This window comes from Melanerpes formicivorus, unplaced genomic scaffold, assembly GCF_026170545.1.
Source record: "Melanerpes formicivorus ecotype bairdi unplaced genomic scaffold, bMelFor1.0.p_v2 SCAF_17, whole genome shotgun sequence".
Taxonomy (NCBI): domain Eukaryota; kingdom Metazoa; phylum Chordata; class Aves; order Piciformes; family Picidae; genus Melanerpes; species Melanerpes formicivorus.
This window is the reverse complement of record NW_027142369.1, coordinates 10,121,112-10,141,580: the sequence shown is the minus strand read 5'-3', so window position 1 is coordinate 10,141,580 and position 20,469 is coordinate 10,121,112. Positions and strand designations below refer to the sequence as shown.

The 20,469-nt window shown below is 41.6% G+C and overlaps 1 protein-coding gene across 1 annotated transcript in view; it reads left to right on the top strand.

Moving 5' to 3' along the window:
* Positions 1-20,469, top strand: part of MTHFD1 (methylenetetrahydrofolate dehydrogenase, cyclohydrolase and formyltetrahydrofolate synthetase 1) — a 42,107-nt gene that overhangs the window by 8,060 nt on the left and 13,578 nt on the right. The window contains exons 2-18 of the mRNA XM_068148910.1: positions 1,482-1,566; positions 3,178-3,237; positions 3,930-3,983; positions 4,358-4,494; positions 4,612-4,712; positions 5,017-5,153; positions 6,513-6,624; positions 11,178-11,305; positions 12,004-12,101; positions 12,772-12,945; positions 13,455-13,591; positions 13,880-13,926; positions 15,909-16,016; positions 16,116-16,190; positions 17,966-18,068; positions 19,219-19,295; positions 20,255-20,395. Coding sequence (XP_068005011.1) covers positions 1,482-1,566; positions 3,178-3,237; positions 3,930-3,983; positions 4,358-4,494; positions 4,612-4,712; positions 5,017-5,153; positions 6,513-6,624; positions 11,178-11,305; positions 12,004-12,101; positions 12,772-12,945; positions 13,455-13,591; positions 13,880-13,926; positions 15,909-16,016; positions 16,116-16,190; positions 17,966-18,068; positions 19,219-19,295; positions 20,255-20,395 — 1,774 coding nt within the window. The remainder of the gene's footprint in view (positions 1-1,481; positions 1,567-3,177; positions 3,238-3,929; positions 3,984-4,357; positions 4,495-4,611; positions 4,713-5,016; positions 5,154-6,512; positions 6,625-11,177; positions 11,306-12,003; positions 12,102-12,771; positions 12,946-13,454; positions 13,592-13,879; positions 13,927-15,908; positions 16,017-16,115; positions 16,191-17,965; positions 18,069-19,218; positions 19,296-20,254; positions 20,396-20,469) is intronic.

Below are 20,469 nucleotides of genomic sequence, written 5' to 3'. Positions count from 1 at the left end.
CTGCTGACTAAGCTGTCAGCCCGTGGATTGGACCATTACACTCTGTGCTGGGTTAGGAACTGGCTGGAGGGCCGGGCCCAGAGAGTGGTGGTGAACGGTGCCACATCCAGCTGGAGGCCAGTCACCAGTGGCATCCCCCAGGGATCAGTGCTGGGCCCTGTCCTCTTCAACATATTCGTTGATGATCTGGATGAAGGGGTAGAGTCAGTCATCAGCAAGTTTGCAGATGACACAAAGTTAGGGGCAGATGTTAGTCAGTTAGAGGGTAGAAAGGCTCTGCAGAGGGACCTCGACCGACTGGACAGATGGGCGGAGACCAACGGGATGGCATTCAACAAGTCCAAGTGCCGAGTGCTGCACTTTGGCTACGGCAATCCCATGCAGAGCTACAGGCTGGGGTCGGAGTGGCTGGAGAGCTCCCAAACAGAGAGGGACCTGGGTGTGCTGATCGACAGCCACTTGAATATGAGCCAGCAGTGTGCCCAGGTGGCCAGGAGGGCCAATAGCATCCTGGCCTGCATTAGGAATAGTGTGGCCAGCAGGAGCAGGGAGGTCATAGTGCCCCTGTACTCTGCTTTGGTTAGGCCACACCTTGAGTACTGTGTCCAGTTCTGGGCCCCTCAGTTTAAGAAGGACATCGAAACACTTGAGCGTGTCCAGAGAAGGGCAACAAGGCTGGTGAGAGGCCTTGAACACAAGCCCTATGAGGAGAGGCTGAGGGAGCTGGGATTGTTTAGCCTGGAGAAGAGGAGGCTCAGGGGTGACCTCATTGCCCTCTACAGCTACCTGAAGGGTGGTTATAGCCAGGAAGGGGTTGGCCTCTTCTCCCAGGCAACCAGCACCAGAACAAGAGGACACAGTCTCAAGCTGCGCCAGGGGAGGTTTAGACTCGAGGAAGTTCTTCACCGAGCGAGTCATTCGGCATTGGAACGGGTTGCCCAGGGAGGTGGTTGAGTCATCGACCCTGGAGGCGTTCCAGAGGAGATTGAACGTGGCACTTGGTGCCATGGTCTAGTCATGGGGTCTGTGTTGATAGGTTGGACTCGATGATCCTCGAGGTCCTTTCCAACCTAAGTGATACTGTGATACTGTGATACGGTATGGCAGATGTGGAAAGAGGATTTGCTTTTTATTAGGAAGCTTAAAATCCCAGGAATTTCTATCCTAAGTGTTGTACTTATTTTTTTATCCATGTGTTCTATGAGACCATGAAGAAGAGAGTGAAGCACAATGTGGACTTTAAGCAGGGGGGGAAGGTAAAAGGTAAATAATAAAACTTCAAAAGCATCTTAATGATTTATGGGTATTGATCTTATTTGGAGATTGCTGAGACTTGAGTGCAGGTATAAGTATGTTTGCCAGTCTGCCCATCTGTCATTTTTTCATCTCTTATCTTACTGTATGAGAGTTCATCCCCTTGATTAACTTCTGTCTTGTTTTTTATCTTGGTTTTGTTTTGGTTTGTTTTTTTCCCTCTTTAGACAAGTGAGAGACAGACTAAAGCAACAAGTCACTGAGATGAAAGAGAAATTTCCAGGCTTCAGACCAGGACTTGCAATTTTGCAGGTATTGTTTCTTTAAAGACAACTACAGAAAATGTGTTGCTTTGCACAGCTGGTGAGTTTCATCAAAGCTGACTTGCAAATTATGACACTTGATAAGGAACAGAAGATCAGTTTCCTGTGGGATAGCAATGCAGTTCTGTGATGTCCTTTCCCCAAGTACTGGGGCCCAGAAATATCTTGGGGTCTTTCAGTTGTGGATGTGTTCTTTAGTCAGATCCCTGCAGATCTTTGAGCATTATGTTTGTGAAATGGTAAAAGTAACCTTCTTGCCCATTAGGTGGAAGCAGTGTTTGTAGACACTCCTCCAAGTTTCTGCATTTGTATAAGCTTTAAAGCCTGTCAGCTTTCAGCAATGGCTTTGTAGTAGAAATCTTTGAAATGAGCTGCTGCTTAAGGGATTTGGTCTGCTGTTAACATCAAAATGAGAGGCTGGAGGGGCAGGGTGGGGAAAAAATGCCAACAAACAACTGAAAACACCTCTGGCTGTGAAGACTGAGTGCAGTGGATGGAACAAAATCTTGTTGTTGAATTTGATATCTGTCAGAAGTGTGAGTCTATGCAGAAATGCCTGTGGAGGGAAAAAGTACAGGGATTTGGCAGAATTCAAGTGATTTTATATTTTTTCTCCCATTGCAGCTATAAAGAATGGAAACTCTGTGTTTCTGATAATGTTAACACCCCTGTTATGTAATACCCCCCTTGAGAGGTATCTGGTGTCTCTCAGTGCCTGCTTGCATGCTTCTTTCTTGCCCTGTTTGAGGCATACCTTTATGTAAACCCAGCAGACTTTAAATGGGAGACAGCCCCTTTATCTAACCCCATGGAAGAACAGCTGATGTATGCTGAGTGATCAGGTAATGCAATCACTCAAGCAGTTTGTAATCTCTGGTTGAGCCAAGGGTAGCTCTCAAGTATTGGTAAATGGGGTTTCAAGAGTTTGCTTATTAACTTTTCCCTATTAGTCCCTCATTTTCTTAGGGTTACAAGGAGTACTAGCTTTAAGAAAACATCCTGGATGTTGCAGGCGGTCTAGGAAATGAGATTGTACTGTAATCACCCAATACTGCCAAAAACTACAGGCATTTGTTTCATTTGCTGCTTTCTCTTTATGCATCACTTTGTTCTTGTTTTGTTGGGGTTTATTTGGCAGGGAAATTCTCGAGATACAAAACAGCAGCGGAAGAAATTTCTCAATCAAGGCACATGTATATGCATAAAATTAAGATTCCTTGTATCAAAAAGGCACATATTTTCTGAAAGCATAATCAGATAATTGGATGTTATCAGCACCTGCTGATCATGTCAATTAGCTAGAAATTAAACTTTCTCAGATGAGATGGCAGGCTGTACCAAAGCAGTCTTTCTTAGGTTTTTCAACAGGTTTAAATAGTGTTTACGACAGAGATCAGACAATGTGCCTTTATCTGCCTCTTACTTGATAGAACACTTCTGTTAGCTCCTGCTATTTACAGGTTCTGTCACTGTGGTTTACAGTTCTTCTGTAAACAGTGTCTTCTTCACGTAGCTTAAAGGAAAGTAAGGGTTAAGCTCATCTCAGCCTGTGCCTGGGTCTGTCCTCTGCAGTGTGACTCAACTGTCTTTTAAACTTTAGGTTGGAAATCGGGATGATTCGAACCTCTACATTAATATGAAGCTGAAGGCTGCTGCTGAGGTAATGCCCACCTCTTAATATTTCTTTTTATCCTCCTACAGTAAGTCAAATCTGAACATGAAAAAACCCAGGTGCAAATCAAATGGTTTTGTCTTAAGTTTTGCTAGTATTGGAGAGACCAATGTTGGCCTGAATTCCTTGTTCTAAGGAAGTAGTATGGGTGTGTTACTCTGACACTTAGTGAAGCAGGGTGGATTGGTGCCACTTTTTGTGTGATCATCTCCTAGATAACATGTGTCTGAACTGCTGATACTCTGTCTTGACCTGTGACCATGCACTTGTCTTCCCCGAATGTCTTGTACCTGCAGGTGCTTTGCATCTGTCACTGAGTGGTACATTACATGCTACAGCAGGACTGGGAATGTAGATGAGGCACTGTTTCCCTAGGTAATACTTGGCAGCTCTGCTGACATTTCAAGGCTGTATGCTGTCAAGACAAGATGTTGTTCATGTCAAGAGGAGTATAGGACAGTTGAAGTATGGACCAATCTAAGCAGGCAAAGTGCTAATCTATCACCTGCTCTTTAATAGATGGTATTTCCAAGTAATGGGACCATAGCCTCAGGAGCCAGAGATAGACCTGGGGAATGTGACAGAATGTTGCTAGGGCTGGGCTGTACTGAGAGAATAGCCAGATCAATCTCTGAAGTCAAGTCAGAAATGAGATGATTTGTTGGTATTATCATTTGCAGATTGGGATCAGTGCCAATCACATAAAACTGCCAAACACAGCAACGGAAGCCGATGTGAGTAACGCAACCAGTAATGAAAAAGTACACAACTTTGCTTTTGAGCTGAAGAGGTGAATTAAGTACTTATTTGCCCTCTCATTTTAGTGAAAAAAAGATTATTTGCCCATAGATATTAACTCATGAAAAAAAACCTGGAACTTGCTGAGGTTTTTCTCATTTTACTGATTTTTAAAAGAAAGCTAAAGCAATATAATGGAAAATTTTTTAAATATTTTTTAGAAAAAATACCTGTTAAAATATCTAAAAGTGAGTAATTTGTACTGTTTGGTGGAAGAACTAAACATATTGTGAGTATCTTTTAATCCAAATAGGATTATGTTTTTTCCTTTGCATCAGTCATACTACGTGGTTTTGGTCTTTACTTGTAGGTTCTCAAGTGCATTGCCTCTTTGAATGGAGACCCAGCTGTTCATGGCTTTATAGTGCAGCTGCCACTTGACTCTGACAAACCCATCAATACAGAAAAAATAACCAATGCTGTTGCACCTGAGAAGGATGTAGATGGGTAAACTGACTTTACCCCCGGAGAGCACGATAGCTACTCCAGAAAGAAACCTCTTTTTTTGAATGGTGGATCACGAGGCTGGGAATCTTATTTGACCTTTGTTCTTTCAAAACACAGCTTAAGTAGCATCAACGCTGGGAAACTCTCCAGAGGGGACCTTGGAGACTGCTTTATTCCCTGTACACCAAAAGGATGCATGGAACTTATCAGGCAGACAGGTAAGAAGGCTTCTATCCATTATTTATGAGTACAGTTGTCCTCAATAAGAGGAGAAATTATGCAGATAGCAAGGCTGTACTTCACATTGAAGCTTTTGTTTGAGATGCCACATCCTGTCTGCCTTTTCAAATAGTAAAAGAACTATTTTTAAAATGGCCTTCCTCCCAACTCCAATTCTCTGTCAGATACAACCCAGAAGAGTAATCTAAAGCACCACAGCCAGATTTAAACTGACCAAAGGAATCCAGGTATGTTTGCATCAATTTGTCCCTCATTTTACTTTCTCCTAACTTTCTGGTGCAGGTGTCCAGGTTGCAGGGAAAAGAGCTGTAGTGGTTGGTCGCAGTAAGATCGTTGGTGCTCCCATGCATGACCTGCTGCTCTGGAATCATGCAACAGTAACCACTTGCCATTCAAAGACCTCGACACTGGCTGAGGAGGTAAGGGCAGGCTGGATGCATGAGGCTGTAGTTACCTGCTGCACATTGCTGGTCTATGTACTGCTACTCTGAGTCAGTTGATCTGGCTTGTCTTTCATCTGAAATGGTTTCCTGGTCCTGTTCATTGCATGGTTGTGGAATACTTCCCCTGGAAAAGAATCCTGATTAATTTTGGCCCTTAATTAAATGGGTTTAATTATAACAGTAAAGTAATTTTTCTTTGCTTTTCCCTTCCTAATCTTCATGTAGTGACCTGCAAAACAGTGTACATTTTTGTTCATTTGATTCTGAAAAGGCCAAGTGGTCTTTTGCTTTAATGTCTGGGAAATGCTAGATTAGATGTTTTTCTCCAGGCTTTTTTTCTCAGTCTATTTTGTATGACTGGAGTTGGTACCATTTTCCTCTTTAGCAGTGAGAGTGACAGAAATAGTGTGTTGCTGTGCTGCCACCTACTTGGATTTTGTAGAGCAATCAACACTGCCAGGTTCTGTAGGCAAGTACTAAAGCTGAAAAGGGGGTAGGTGTATTTGAATATGACCCACAAAGAAGATCAGAAACACTGCAGTGCTTCATACCATTAAGCTGTTTTTCAGTAAGGCTGTCATTAGGTTGATTAATAATTGAAGTGTTAATTCTTAATGAAATCTTAAAAATAGTTTTATCTCTCTTGAAGATTAAAAGAAAAATTCCAGGGGATAGCAGCTTCCTAAGCAAACATGAATGAAGCAGTGCAAGAGCTGACAACAAGCTTTAGTCAGAGTCTCTAGCACCAGCTTTGAAACCAGATCTCTCAAATTTACTGACTGTCTGAACAAATATTAGTACTGGGTTGCAATCAACTTTCCTTGGAGTTGAATGGTAAACAGTCCTGGACATAAACCCACAAGACAGTGCTGCCACTAGTGAAATGCCACATAGAGTTCTGTGCAGGGTTTGTTCTTGGCTGCCGTCTAATGAGTGCTCAGTGTATTTCTAGCACTGAAAAGAGCAGCTGAATATGCAGGGGTATTTGAAGGAAGAAAGATAAGAATATGCAGAAGGCTTTAATTTTGTCTAAAAGTATGATCCACTTGTGAATCGTGGAGGAGTTCAAAGGAGTTGCTGAAGTGTTGACTAGCAATAGTGCAGGGTAGGAGTGTGAAAATGGGCCATAATTTCTCACTGCAGGAATTAGTCCTTGCCAAGGAGCTGCTAGCTATCATTAAAGGCTGACAATGCCCTTCCATCCCTCTGATGGCAGAGGGTGAACACAGAGTTTCGCTGAAGCTGATCTAAATTGCTGATGAAGCAGCTCTGTGTTTTTCCACTCCCAGTGTGATACAGGGTTGTTTATTTGTTTGTTTTGGTTTTATTTTATAGGTTGGTAAAGCTGATATCCTGGTGGTTGCAGCTGGTAAAGCTGAAATGGTTAAAGGTGAATGGATCAAACCTGGTGCAATTGTAATAGACTGTGGAATTAACCATGTGCCAGGTGCGTGGGTAATGTGTAAAGAGTGAAGAGTGGGGCTGTATTTATTTGTATGTAAATGCAGTTGCTAAGTGCATGGATACTGTTTCCTTGGTGTTTGTAGTCAATGTGTACTTCTTTCTCTTTTAAGTTTGTCATAGGTAATGATGGCAACCTCTGAAGGTGCCAGAGTGAAAAAAAGATTGATCTGAAGTACTGTCCTAAAGCAGAACAGTTTTGTTTCAGCCTTCAGTGAGGCTGATGGCTAGTAGAGGAGAGAGGAGGCCTAGGAAATGTTAGAGAAGAATATCCATAATTTGCCCCAACTACACAGTGAAATCTTGCTGCTGTTGTCACTTGTGATTGTGCAGTTCTGCTGTAATTACTTCAGAGTTAGGTCTGATTAAGCTGCTTTGTTTGAGATACAGAAATGGCAAGCAGTCTCTTAAAGTAGCTGTGAAATCTTTGAATCACAACATTAACTTCTTAGGCTTGAACAGCTATTGTCTTGAAACAAAGCAGCTTCTGCAATAGTATTGGTGACAGTGGCTCTGGGTAGAATAAAGTGCTTTACCATAATGGATTTTAGGGTAAGATTTCACTTAGCTACTCGTTTCTTACAAAGAAGGAACAGACAGTCTGGCAATTTCTGTTTTCATCTCATTTTAAATCCAAATTACAGATATTGAATGATATGGAAAATTAGTCACCATCCAGCTATCTCTGCTACACCCACAAGGCTTTTAAAAGGTAGTTTTCATAATTAATCAGTCATTTTGTTGCTGTTATTTAATGGAATGTACAGAAATTTCTGTTGAGGATCCTTTTTTTCCTCACGGATGATGTTGAGTTGCATTTAAAAACATTTGTCCTCGGTCTAATTAAAATTAAAAAGTCATCTTCTGTTGCTGTTTGTTGCTGGATGTATTTGTGCCAAGCAGCCTAAACTTAGGCAATTTGCCAAAACTCCCAGGGTCGCTGCTGATTTGCATGAAGCACAACGACTTGGAGCCTCCCTTACTGACATGTAGCAAATGAAACTATTTGCTGCCATTGTATTTCTGACACAGGATGGTGTGCCCTTTTTTTCAGGCTTAACGTGAACGCATCTCTGAGGACACATCCCTGTTTCCTTGTGATTCGTCTCCCTTGGGCAGTGTACAGAGATCTGAGCTTCTTGTACACCAAGCCTAGTCAGTGTTACATGGGAAGATACTTAATGGTGTTGTAAGAGTTGGTAATCAGGGCTTGATTAGGGTATCATGGAAATTGTCACATTTCAAAATTATGGATGCCACAGACTTGTTTTCTCTCTTCTTTTTTCTCTTTTTTCTTCCCCCCCGCCCCCAGTAGCTTTCAGATAAATCTTTTGGAAAATCACTTCCAGAACTGTGGTAATTGTAATGTTGCAGAAGGAATGGAAGCAAGTGTGCCCAGCTTCTCCAGCTACATCACTGTACAGACAGCATATTTCTGCTAGCCGTGATGGTGCTTTGAATCAGTGGGGGAGAAATAGCCCAACTGCCATTCATCTTACTGTAGCTTTAAGTGCAGCCAGCTAGGTGCCTCCTAGGTGTAGGTGTGTGTTGCAGCTGGAGAACAGGACAGTCTCTGGCTGTGCTTGTACTTTGCAAGTCACAGTGCCCTGTACAGGTGCATCCTACTGTGGTTTGGCATGTCATGATATTAATTTCTTGCAGGCTTGCCAAGTTGCGGTTAGCCATGTAGAGCCATGCAAAGGCAGTTATGCTTTTTAATGAGAGTGGTCTCTGTACTCCCAAAGCTGCTAATTTGGAGACTAGAATAGGCAGTTTAGGTACATCTGGCTTTATGTTCGTGTGCACTACAGCTGAACAAAATTTATTTCAGGCAGAGATACGTGTATTAGAGCAGCCTAGCATGTCCTAATGCCTTTCAAAACTGAAATGTGTTTATGTGTTTTTCTTTTCCCCACTGCTGCAGTTGGAGAGGTAGTCCAACAAATATTTCCAGGCCTGTAGAAATTGCTCAGCTACAGGAGGGGGGAGCAGTGCAAGCAGAGAATGTTCCCAGAGAAGGTGTAGTCTCTGGAGTTGCCTTATCTGAGTCCTAATGGAGGAAGTCCTCCTCTGCTATGGGACTTTTCAAGCCTAACCAACAGGAAACCATGAACAGTGGGATATGAGAGCAGCAAAGGAGGGTCAGCCTCTTTGGATCTTGGTGCCGTGCTCTTCAAACATCAGAGGTGCTAGAAAGCTACAGAATGCCTTGACCTGTTGCTGTTTCTGTCTTCATGTACTAGGAGTCAAGCTGGCACCACAGGTCTGTGAGATCAGATTGTGTTGGATCCCACATGAAACAGCTCTCCCAGTGGTGCCCTGAGGAAAGCTGCAGACTGCAAGCTGCTGGTCTCATGTTTTATGGATGAGGGTCATGTATGACTTGTGTGTTTGCAGTCATATATCTTCCATAACCATGTTACAGTTGCCAGGTACACTGACACAAGTTTGCTTGGAAGTCATGTGGATATTCCCAGCCCTCCTCTGGTGAAAGCAGGACTATGAATTAACTCTGGTCCAGAAGCTGCACTCAGGCTGACTCTAATGCAGAGGTAGATGGAGAACATCATGCCTCTTCATTCTCTGTGTGTAGACATGTCCTTTGCTTCTTTGCTCTCGAAGTCCTTGGATGCTCTCTAGTGTTACAGCTGGCTAGAGAAACTACTGGACCAAAGAAAAGACAGGCACTGGAAGTGGTTATAGTGTCACTGATACTCTCTGTAACTAGTTCTGTTTTTTTAAGAGTAGTGTGATGAATATTGAGAAGGTAAAATTATGGGGAGAGGAGGAGAGTGTTGTATGTGAGGTTTTCCTTCAAAAGAATATTTTGAAAGTAATTTAATAGCTCCTAAGTTGTGCTAAGGTGTGAGGTGCAGATGCAGAGGCAGGGACTAGGGATTTGTCTGGCTTGCGCTCATCAGTGTGTCTGTGTAACATGTTAGTCTGTTTGTGTTTAGAGTGCCTAATTCATTGCTTGTTTTCTTCTTTCTTGGGCCTGGAGTCTTCCTGACCAGGGTGGCTAGTAAGCCTTCTTGGCACTCTTGGAGGAAAATATGATTATGTTATTTGCCTTTTTACAACTTTGACTAAACTGATCTCTAGGCTGGAAGGCCAAATTGGTGTGCAGTTCAGGCAGCAAAGCTATTAAGCAGTTGTGATGTTTGCTCAGGCTTTGAAATTTAGGGAGAGGAAGTGCTGCTTAAAACACAAACACAGCAAAACATCCAAGCTGCTAATTGTTGGTAACAATGGAGTTAAAAATTAGTGCTGGCAGGAGCTGCTTTTGTTCCCTCATTGGTTTTAATAGTAATCAGATGTTTAGGAGTTTGATTTCTCTTCCACTCATCCCCCTTGCCACATGGATGTTAAAGTTGTTGTGTTCTGTTCAGGCATACGCTTACTCTATGCAGTACAATATTTCAGTGTAACAGAACTACAATCTATCTTGAGGCTTTTCACACTGTTTAAAATGTTTCCTAAAATTCTCATAGCTGTAATGAGGATCTGCCACTCCAGGAGAAACTTAAGGGGTACTTTGTTTGTCTTTTATTGTTTGGTTGTTGGGTGTTTGTTGTTTTTGGGGTTTTGTGTATGTGGGTTTTTTGTTTTGTTTTTTATATGCTGAGTCTGTAATGAGCAAGTTCCTTAGAATACTGTGCTAGTTTACTAATGAATTTTGTCTTTTTCTCTCTTTATGGGTGAACTTAAAGGTCACCACTGGAAAAAAGTGCTGTATATACTTCTGAATGTAGGTCATTTAGGATATGACAGCAGGAAATAGCAATTTTTTTTTTGCCAGAGAGAAAGGGGATTGTTTTACTGGACCTCTCCTAAGCCACCTGTGGGATTTGCTTAGACTCTTTAAGACTCTGATCTGTGTGAACTGCAGTATTTACTAGTCCATCACTGACTAATTTAAACATTCAGCTCCTTTTGTCTTCAGCTTCTGTAAAGGCAGGTAATTTAATTCAATATTAAGGCCTAGATGTCCTTCAAAGTGGAACAGAGCTGAGTTTTTGGAACAAGTCAGTCCTCTTCCTTCTCTCAGTTTTCCTAGACTGCTGGTTTATATCTCCTTCACATTGGAAGCCATACTAATCCACCAGTCATACAGCAGGAGCTGTGAGAGGGTGGTTCTGATGACATTTCTATTGTGTCCTATTTGTCTTTTATTATTGCACAAATGTAAGACTTTGTGCTTTGGTCCTCCTGCATTTGTTTGGGAGTCATTTTCAGACTGCCCTGTGGGCCATGTGCCACTGAAAAATACTTGCATCCTCAAGGAAAAGATCTGTGACTGAGGGTGAATGGTGCTTCATGGGAACATTCATTGCATGAGCTGTTGACAGTCTCTGAATGAAGTATGATAACAACAACTTGACCTGGTGATGTTGTTTTCGCTTGTTATCTTTTACAGCTTCCAGGTACTCTGCTTCTATTTTGCTTATTCCAACACAGGAAAGGACTTCCACTTCATTCAGTGCTGCCTCTGTTTTGGTGAAATGTGATGTGTAAATTACTTTTTCCTTAAATCCCCAGACAGCACAAAACCCAGTGGAAAAAGAGTTGTAGGAGATGTGGCGTACAGTACAGCAAAGGAAAAAGCTTCCTTCATAACCCCAGTTCCTGGTGGTGTTGGACCTATGACTGTGGCCATGTTAATGCAGGTATGTGGACAGACTGAGACTGCTGATCATCTCCTCCACATTTGCTGATATTTGCTCTATATTTGCACCCTACCAAAGCAACTGGTGCTGCCTCCTTGGTCTTGCAGAGGTTAGAATTTCCAACTTCTAGTCCAAACAATTTGAATACAATTAACTGAGGAAGAAGGAGGACCTTAAGGAAAAGTTAGGACAGAGGGGTTTTTTGACTGTTGGTTTTGGAGATTTTTTTGTGTGTGTGTTGGGTTGTTTTTTAGGGCAGAGGGTGGGTGGGGAGGTTTTAGTTTTTCTGAGCATGGTCTCTCAAAACAGTGTGAAATGGGCTTATCTTAGAGTGTTCTGAATGCAACCCTAAAGCTGTCCATTGGGTGACTCTTTAAGAGGGAGGAGAGTAACAGTACAAGCCAGCTCCTTCTTTCCTGCTTTAAGAAACCCTGCTGACACAGAACACCCCCAAAACTCCAGTACACTGAAGACAGATAGATGGATAGAAATAGGTAGATATGGTGGAGGGTTTTTGTCTTTTTAAGGAAACCACGAGTGGAATCTCATTTTGCATTGTTGACAAGTGCTTTAATCAAAGCATTTTGTGTGAATGCTAGACTGAGACAGGTGGAAGGGGAAAACCTTTCAGTCTTGCTGTTAACCCACATGGTTCATACAGTGGTGGTTGCTATAATGCATTTTCACACTTATTTAAGAGCACAGTGGAGAGTGCACAGCGTTTTCTGGAGAAATTTCAGCCTGGAAAATGGAACATCCAATATAACCAGCTCACCCCAAAGATGCCTGTTCCAAGGTAATGCTTTCAAATGAAGCCTCTGGTAGTATTCATGAAGTATAGTATTATAGTATTCACTGCTGTTCCCAAGCTTTGTGTAATAAGAGATATACTTGTATGCAGACTGTGGCTGGCAGTGAGGTTAGGAGAGAAGTGGAGAGAGAGCCTTGTGAGATCTTCCAAAGCGAGTAGAACTAGCCTGCAGTGGTGCCATGACATGTTTTGAGACGTAGACTTGGGTCATCCTGATAGTATTAAGGCATAACTATGTACTTCTACAGACTTCAGGCCAGCAAGATAGTTGCTGAATCAGCACTTGGTTTGAAAAACACTCAGTTGGACATGGCAAAAAGCTGGTATCTTGAAATAGGAGTTGTTGGTGTCAAGTCCCCAAGGATGCACTGAAAATACACAAAATACCGCAAGGGAACATGCTGCACTACCAACATAAAGGTGTTCTTCAGGTGGGAGGAGTGAAGGGAAATTTGGTGGGATTATTTTGTTGTTGTTTGGCTTGGATTTTTGTTTTGTTTATTTTTGAAGAAAAGGCAACTCTGAGGATGTGTTTATTCCAGTATAAGCTGGATTGATTCATTTAACTAAAACCTTCCCTCTTAAAATATGCCATCCAGAAACAAAGAATTTGAGATAAGTTTTTGACTCATAAATTGACCTTGCTCTCTTTCAGTGATATTGAAATTTCACAGTCTGGCATACTCAAGCCCATTGATCAGGTTGGAAAAGAAATTGGCCTGCTCCCTGATGAGCTGGAGCTCTACGGCCAAACAAAAGCTAAGGTTCATCTGTCAGTTCTGAATCGGCTGAAGAGCCAGCCAGATGGCAAATACGTTGTTGTTACTGGGTAGGTATTTCCTTAACTGAAGCAGTGCTTACATGAAGTCAAGGTGAAAGCAAATTTTATTAGTATGACTTGTTTCCTTGCCTTCTGGTAAGATGACTGTATGGAGAGCTCTGGGTTTCAGTAAATCACAATCTGAAAATCTAGGGGTTTGAGAAACAGATTTATCTCCTGTGGCAAATAATGGGAATGTACTTTTAACATTTCTCATCTAGAGATTAATTGTTCTGGTCTGCAGGTTAGGGTTAGGAAGTGCAGGCTGAATCATGGTCAAAGTTCTGCTAGTCTAACAGCCTGCCTCCAATAGTAATTGACAAATTTTTTTTCAGAGGAAAGTCTTCAGCAGTTATGTGGTAATTTGCCCTTCTCATTCCTGTTGTGAGCTGTAGATTGAGCAATCCAGAACTTGAATTGGCATTGGCTGCAATCATTGGGTGACTGTTTTATCACTGTAAGTGTTTTGAGTCTCACCTACTGCAGGGGTTTAATTCTGTTCTGCCTTTTTGCTGCAGGATAACTCCTACTCCCCTGGGAGAGGGAAAAAGCACCACCACTATTGGTCTTGTTCAGGCTTTAGGAGCACACCTTCACCAGAATGTCTTTGCCTGTGTTCGGCAGCCTTCTCAGGGGCCAACCTTTGGTATAAAAGGTATGAGCAGTTTTTGTTACTTGCAGTTGAGCTCAATGGGGAAAGGTGACATTCAGAGATTTTGTTCTGCTGCATTGTAGTCTTATGCAATTCCCAGTTAGAACTGCATTTCTTTTAAGAAAGAGAAACCTTGGTAAGTTCCTCAGTGTTGTCTTCAAGTGCTGTGCTGAGATTTAAACTAAGCTGCTATACAGTAGCTGCCTTCTTAAAGCTGCTAAGCAAAAGTGTAATACCACTCTGGGCCAGAGTGACATTTATTTGCGTGATTTGACTGTTGTTTCTCTGTAGGTGGAGCTGCAGGTGGTGGCTATTGTCAAATTATCCCCATGGAAGAGGTAATTCTTTATGTAAAGCCTCATTGCACATGTAGGCTGTGAGAAGATACTGCAGTCATATATCTTGCAAAAATATCTTTTTTTTTTTTATTTGGGTTTTTTTTTGTTAAATAAAATAGTAACCTTTGGTGATTTTGGAAGGATGTCTGCATGGTTGTGGAACTTCATAGGACTGGCAATTCCCAGTTTCTCTGTTCTGTCCACTTCTCTTGATTTGCTGTATACCCTTGAGCAAGGTACATCCTATGCCTCTTTTTTTTTTCCCAGCACTGAAATGAGGGTGAGAAAGATTTAATATATTTTGGAAGCATATTAAGTGGTGCTCTTAGTAGCCATAGTCACCAACTCGTTCTGTGGGCTGTTTTGGTGTGCTTGTGTTCTAGATTACAAATATGAAATGGGAAAAAGGGGAGACCTCAGCCTGTGGGGCCCTGGCACTGCAGCATATTTCTGACTTGACTTGGCAACAAGTAAAACCCCACGTCTGGGGGCAAGGAGTTGAAAGGCACAAGTAACACGTGCTTCTCTCATGTCTCAAAGCAATTGCCTGTAGAAATCTACCTTTGTCTCGTGCACTATAGATTGACACAGGGCAATTTTAAGAAGAAAAGCAGAAATGATCAAAAGGTTTGTTCGTTCCAATTGATGCAGCAAGTTCACAAAAGACAGAAATGTTAAGGAGGCAGAATATTGATTTAGGTGCTAAGAACATGTGTGAATGATAGATGTGAGAGGGAAAATAATCTCCTCCCCTTTGGGAGTGTTAATAAATGAGGCAAGATACTTGACTGTGTGCAGCAGTGAGAAACAGCCTCACTCTTGGAACCAAACTGGCTGAAAGGATTTTCTTTTAAGTATGACCCACATGGTATAAGTATAGCTTTGTGGGAGTGTTTTAGTTGATGTATATCTCATAAAATTGATGTATCTGGAAGTCACTGGTTAGAGTAATGACCTTGATACATCACTCAATATTTCTATATGCAGCTTTCATCCTAGGAAAAGATTAGCAAGAGAAAGACTTTTGAGTTCATACTGCAGGACCACGGTAGTAATAACTGCTTCTTGTTGCATGTATGTAGAATGAAACAAAAATTAGCATTTACTAATTAGTGTTTATAATCAGAGTGTGACTAGCTGCATTCTGCTTTTAGCTATCTGTTTTTTTAAGAACACAGTAGCAAGGATTTAACAAAATGATACTGTAAGGTCTCTGTCTTTTCTAATGTCCCCTTCTCATCATCTTCCTTTGCTGCTCTGCTGCAGAGGAAAAGGATTGTTTAAAGCACAGCTTTTTCTCTCCTGCTGGAATGCAAGTTTGTCACACAAGCTATAGATCCCGAGCAAGTAGAGCTACAGTGCAGCCAAATAACTCATGTAGACAAACCCACTCAAACTATCTTTTAACGAGGCAGAACCAAAGAAACTCCTAGCAGTGTCACTGTGTAGTACGTGGTCTACAAGTTCTGCCTACAGTGTTGTGTGTTTGAGTGGTTAGCTTATGCAGAGGTCTGTGCAACCACAGCTTTACTGTTAGCACTATGCAAGGGTGCTGGTTTCAGTTCATCTCAGGTATCTTTGTGGGAGCAGCAGCAGCTTCAGCTAATGTATGTGTGAAACCTGTTGCGTAGTTGAGTGGGTCAGGAGGAAGGTGAAGGAGGAGTAATGCAGATGTGCCACACCATGGTTTTCACAGGTGTCGAGCCTGTGAGAATCTTCTCATAGGGCAAAAAAACACCCTTCTTATTTGGAAGCTGCACTCTGGAAGTTTGTAAAATGACATAAATGTGGGGGAGGGATTTTTCTGTTTCAGAAAAATTCTTTCCTCTCTTCCACATACTGCGCTGAGCAATCTCTCCCCCTCCACCCTCACTCACTTTAACTTTGCTATTAATACTTCTCTTTCCATCTGTCTACAATGAATTGAAATAAATGAAAATTGTAGCTGGATGAGGTAGCTGATACGTTTTTATCTCCTCTAGTTTAACCTTCACCTCACTGGTGACATCCATGCTATCACTGCAGCCAACAACCTGGTCGCTGCTGCCATTGACGCACGTATGTTCCATGAGCTAACCCAGACTGATGAGGTACAATCCTTTCTTACGATATATTGGAGCATGGCCCACTTTGGCCAAGATTTCGAATGTGCCAGCAGTGCTAATTACCTACCTGTTTGATTTTGCAAGGCTCTCTACACCCGTTTGGTGCCTTCTGTCAGCGGTGTTAGGAAGTTCTCGGACATTCAGATCCGAAGACTGGAGGTAAGTTCACTGGTTTCACGTTGAGTAAATGGAAAAGAACCAGAAACCATCATTTATGTAGGCAGAACTAGGTTACAGAAACCCTCATGTTGTCCTCTAGATCACTGTGCTTGCATTTATATTTTCTTAACTGAAGTGTGCAGAAGTGTGGTAGCCTTTCTTGCAGCACAGAAAGCAGTGAGATGCAGCCCTAAGGGGAACAATCATTGATATAACTCTCTTGATCATATGCTGTATAAATAACACAGTGGCAGAGGGATTAGTGTCCTTTATTAGTAGTGTCAATCCAGTCTCCTTAATACAGTTTAAGAAAAGACCAGAATGAGTCTTTATGCTTCACACCCAGTTACAGCTAGAGATGAATAGTTCCCATGTGAGAGCTATATAGATAATCCAGCACAAAAAAAGTCAATTTAGAAAACTGAGCAAGAAGAGAACATTGAGAATTTTTTGTCTTACCTAGATTGAGCAAACGGGAAATTGGAAAAAATGCCTGTCCCCTGCATTGCCTGCTCCCCCTCTCTCCAAGAAAGGATTCCTAGCTAAATGAGTCATCCTGCCATTGAGTGGCAGTCCCTGAGATATAACTGCAGCTCCTCTGATCCTCAAGTTAATATGAACTAGCACGTGTCCCACACTTCTGCAAAAATGAGGATTAACAGAGGAATAGTTTTGCACTGGGTTTGACCCTTGTGGCTGGGAAGACGTCTGTGGCTTGCTAAGGTCATTTGAAGTACAGCCCTGTTTGTACAGTTTTCAGGGTGCATCGATTGCCATTTGGAAGTCAGGAGCAGTAGTCAGACTACTTAGGAAGCTAAAGCTCTGATTTATTAATTGGCTATGATGTCTCAACCATTAGAGAATGTGTGGTTTGCTTCCACTGCTGAGTAGAGAAGGTATGTCGCATTGCTTGGCATTCCAGATGGACCACTGAGGGAACTCTACCCTAACCACTTTTCTGGTTATTAAACGTAGAGATGTGAACAGGATACTAATATTCCAGAAAGATACTATCTTTTTTGTATTTGTTTGTTTATTTCTTCTCTTAAATGATGTTCTTGAAGAGGAAGAGAACAGACTTTCTTCTTCCCTGCTGTTCTTCAGGAGGAAAATATGACTTAACTGTGTAGTTAATTTAAAAAAGCTTGCTCGTTCATAAATCAGCTCAATCGTTTTCCTCATTCCTGAGCTTGCACTTGTATCAGGCTTCTTGAGATAATTCTTCTCTCAATTAAGCAACTTGGCAAACTGCCCATCCTCTCAGTACGTTCAGGATCAGCTTTCTGGGATGCTGACAGCCTTGTGACTGAATTGTTTAATTCCTCCTTTGTACTGCTTAACCAGCGTGCTGAAAGCAGTGTCTTTTATACACATATGGCTGTGTGCAGTGACCCTAGGCAAACTAATGAGAAATGGATGTAAGCATGTGAGACTAATGATCAGAACTAAGCATGTAAGGGGCTGCAGAGCTCTCGCTTTTTCTGTAGATGCCTTGCACAAAGCTTGGTAACAGCCTGCCCTAATGAGCAACATTGTCTGCCTTCTGTTTTACTAACTGGCCAGCAGCAAGCTCCATTTCCAGATACACACCAACCTGGATCATTTCAGTTGTTGTGGGGGTCTAGGAAAAGAGGCACCAAAAAGGCATGCCCTCTTTATATCTAAATATTCAGGTGCTGCTGTCAAAGGCTCAGTTGCTCTAGTGAGAGGTTTCATTTGTGTAACTCTTTTCATTATATCTTTTTTTTTTTTTAATTTGTCTTTTCCTCCTATAGAAGTTGGGCATTAAAAAAACTGATCCCATGGCTTTGACAAAGGAAGAAGTAAAATTATTTGTGAGATTGGACATTGACCCAGACACCATAACATGGCAAAGAGGTACAAGAGCTACTAAATGAAGGAATTATTAAAAAACAAAATGTGTGTCAAAAGAGAGGTTTGCACAGGCAGCAGAAACTTTTCTGGGAAAATGGGACAGAGGGCAGAGGTGGCCTCTCCTATGTGTTTGGTGGGACAGACACCTGCAGCTGGGATCCCATTTCTAAACGGTCTGGTGCAGGGCCTTGAATCCACTCTGAATTCACAAAATAAAGACTTCACTAATTGGTGCAAGTTTGTGTTTCTGGATTTGTCAGTCAGTGAGGGAGTTGAGTATGGCAACAGTAGCCAACAGTGTTTTTATCTGACTGTGAGCAAGAAGAGGTTTCTGCTCTGGGATTAAAGTCAGTTGTAATCTGCCTACTTGCTCTGTTTGGACTGACAGCAAATAACGGCCACATTTTTTAAAAGTTCTTAAAGATACCTGAAGGTATAAAATTAGTCTCTGTTCTGGGAAATTAAATATTTCACTAGCAGAAGAGCTTTAAAATACAGACATTTTCTTCTGATTTAGACCCCAAGAGTGTTTCTCGTTATTCTTTTGATCAAAATGCAGTGTGAAATTTGTTTCATAACCTGTAATGGAGCTAAAGTACTGTGCCTCATGGCAAATGTTTTATAAAATATTTACAATTTTTCAAGCAGATAGTAAGAAACAGCCAGTATTCCAACAGTTTAAATAGCCAGTATGCATTTATGTTTCTCAGGTACTTTGAGTTAATGTGGCTGTGTGAATGTACACTCACTACGTGGCCGGATCTGTCCGTTTTACTTCGCTTACAAAATCAGAATTTTCTTTCTTTTTGGCTGGAATAATTTCCTGGTTTCACATTGACTAATAATACTGAGAAAATAATTTGAATAATAGTAGCAGCTCTGCTTTTCAGTGAGGCTTGTGGCTAGTGCACACAAAGGGAGGTAGACTCTCTCTGGATGCAGTGCAGGGTCTGCATGTGACTCTGGGTATCCTAACTCGGTTCCGTTCAGTTTTGGGGAATAACTGCATGGAGTAGCGCTTGCCATTCTTTAGGAGAAGACGTTATCTCAAACTGCCATCCTCTCTTCATAGAGGATGTTTGGGATAGGGCACAGATGTGACTTAATGCCTTGCAGTGTGACTTCTCATTTTTTATCTCTGCATTCCTTGCAGTGGTGGACACAAATGACAGGTTCCTTAGGAAAATCACTATTGGACAGTCTCCAACAGAAAAAGGCTTCACTCGAACGGTAATTATTCCCTTTATTTACATGTTTTTAAAAGTACTTTGGAGCATGATCCTAAAGCAAGGTTGTGTAACTCCCAATATTTCCATTTTTTACCAGTACCTTGTTAAAGAGAAAGGAGAAAGTCCCTTCAGCCAACCAGTTAAATATGCTGCCCATGCAGTGTTTAGTTTTATCGTCTGTTCCCTCCTTCACAGTTGTCTCCTAAATACTGGCTTCCCAAGCTGGGATGACTGTTGCACAGTGACAGTGGTACCCAAGTGCCCTTTGTAAATATGATGCATGGCAATGGCTAGTCTTCGTCACTGCAGACGCTTTGGGGGGGATGCATTTAGCCACAACTAGACATAGTATCTGAACTTGTTATGTGGATTGATTATATTATCGATACAGTAAAATAAGTAATCAGTGCTGTGATTCCTCTCACCCATGAAGTAACTGTCAGATTAATAGTTCAAATGAATTGTGCTCAGAGAAGCTTCTCTTATTGACTTGAAATGCCCCCAGGATGCTTAGCTTTGATGGAGGTATTTGCATTATGTCAGTTGAATTCTACCCTTAATTTCCTTGAGAACCTGATTTATTTTTTGTCATTTACTGTACAGTTTAGTGATAGTCAGATGAGTTAGTAAGCTCAGCCTTCAAAAATGTAATTTATTAGTGTTAAATGTTCTTACATGAATCACTACTGAATGTGTCAGGAGAGTCATGTAATAGCAATGGAATAAGTAGATTTTACTTAATTTTGCAGGGGAAAAAAAATCAAGTTTAAAATTGCAAAATTAAATGAGTTATGTTCTTGGAGTAATGCTTTGGATTTCTTTTATTTGTATGTCTATAATTTTATTATTAATTTTTTTGTTATGAAGGTGGTGATTTTTGCCTTCTTTCAAGTATTTAGCAGAGGTAAGGATTGCTGCTAAGGAATATTTGAGTTCATGTTCTTTATTCATCTCTTGCAGGCTCAGTTTGACATCACAGTGAGCAGTGAAATCATGGCAGTTCTTGCGCTCTCTGATGGGCTAGAGGACATGAAAAAGAGACTGGGCAGAATGGTAGTAGCATCCAACAAGAGAGGAGAACCAGTTACAGCAGATGACCTTGTAAGCATCACTCACTTCTTAAATGCTTTTCCATTACTTCTGAAAGTCCTTGGGTTGAAAAGCATGGAGACAGT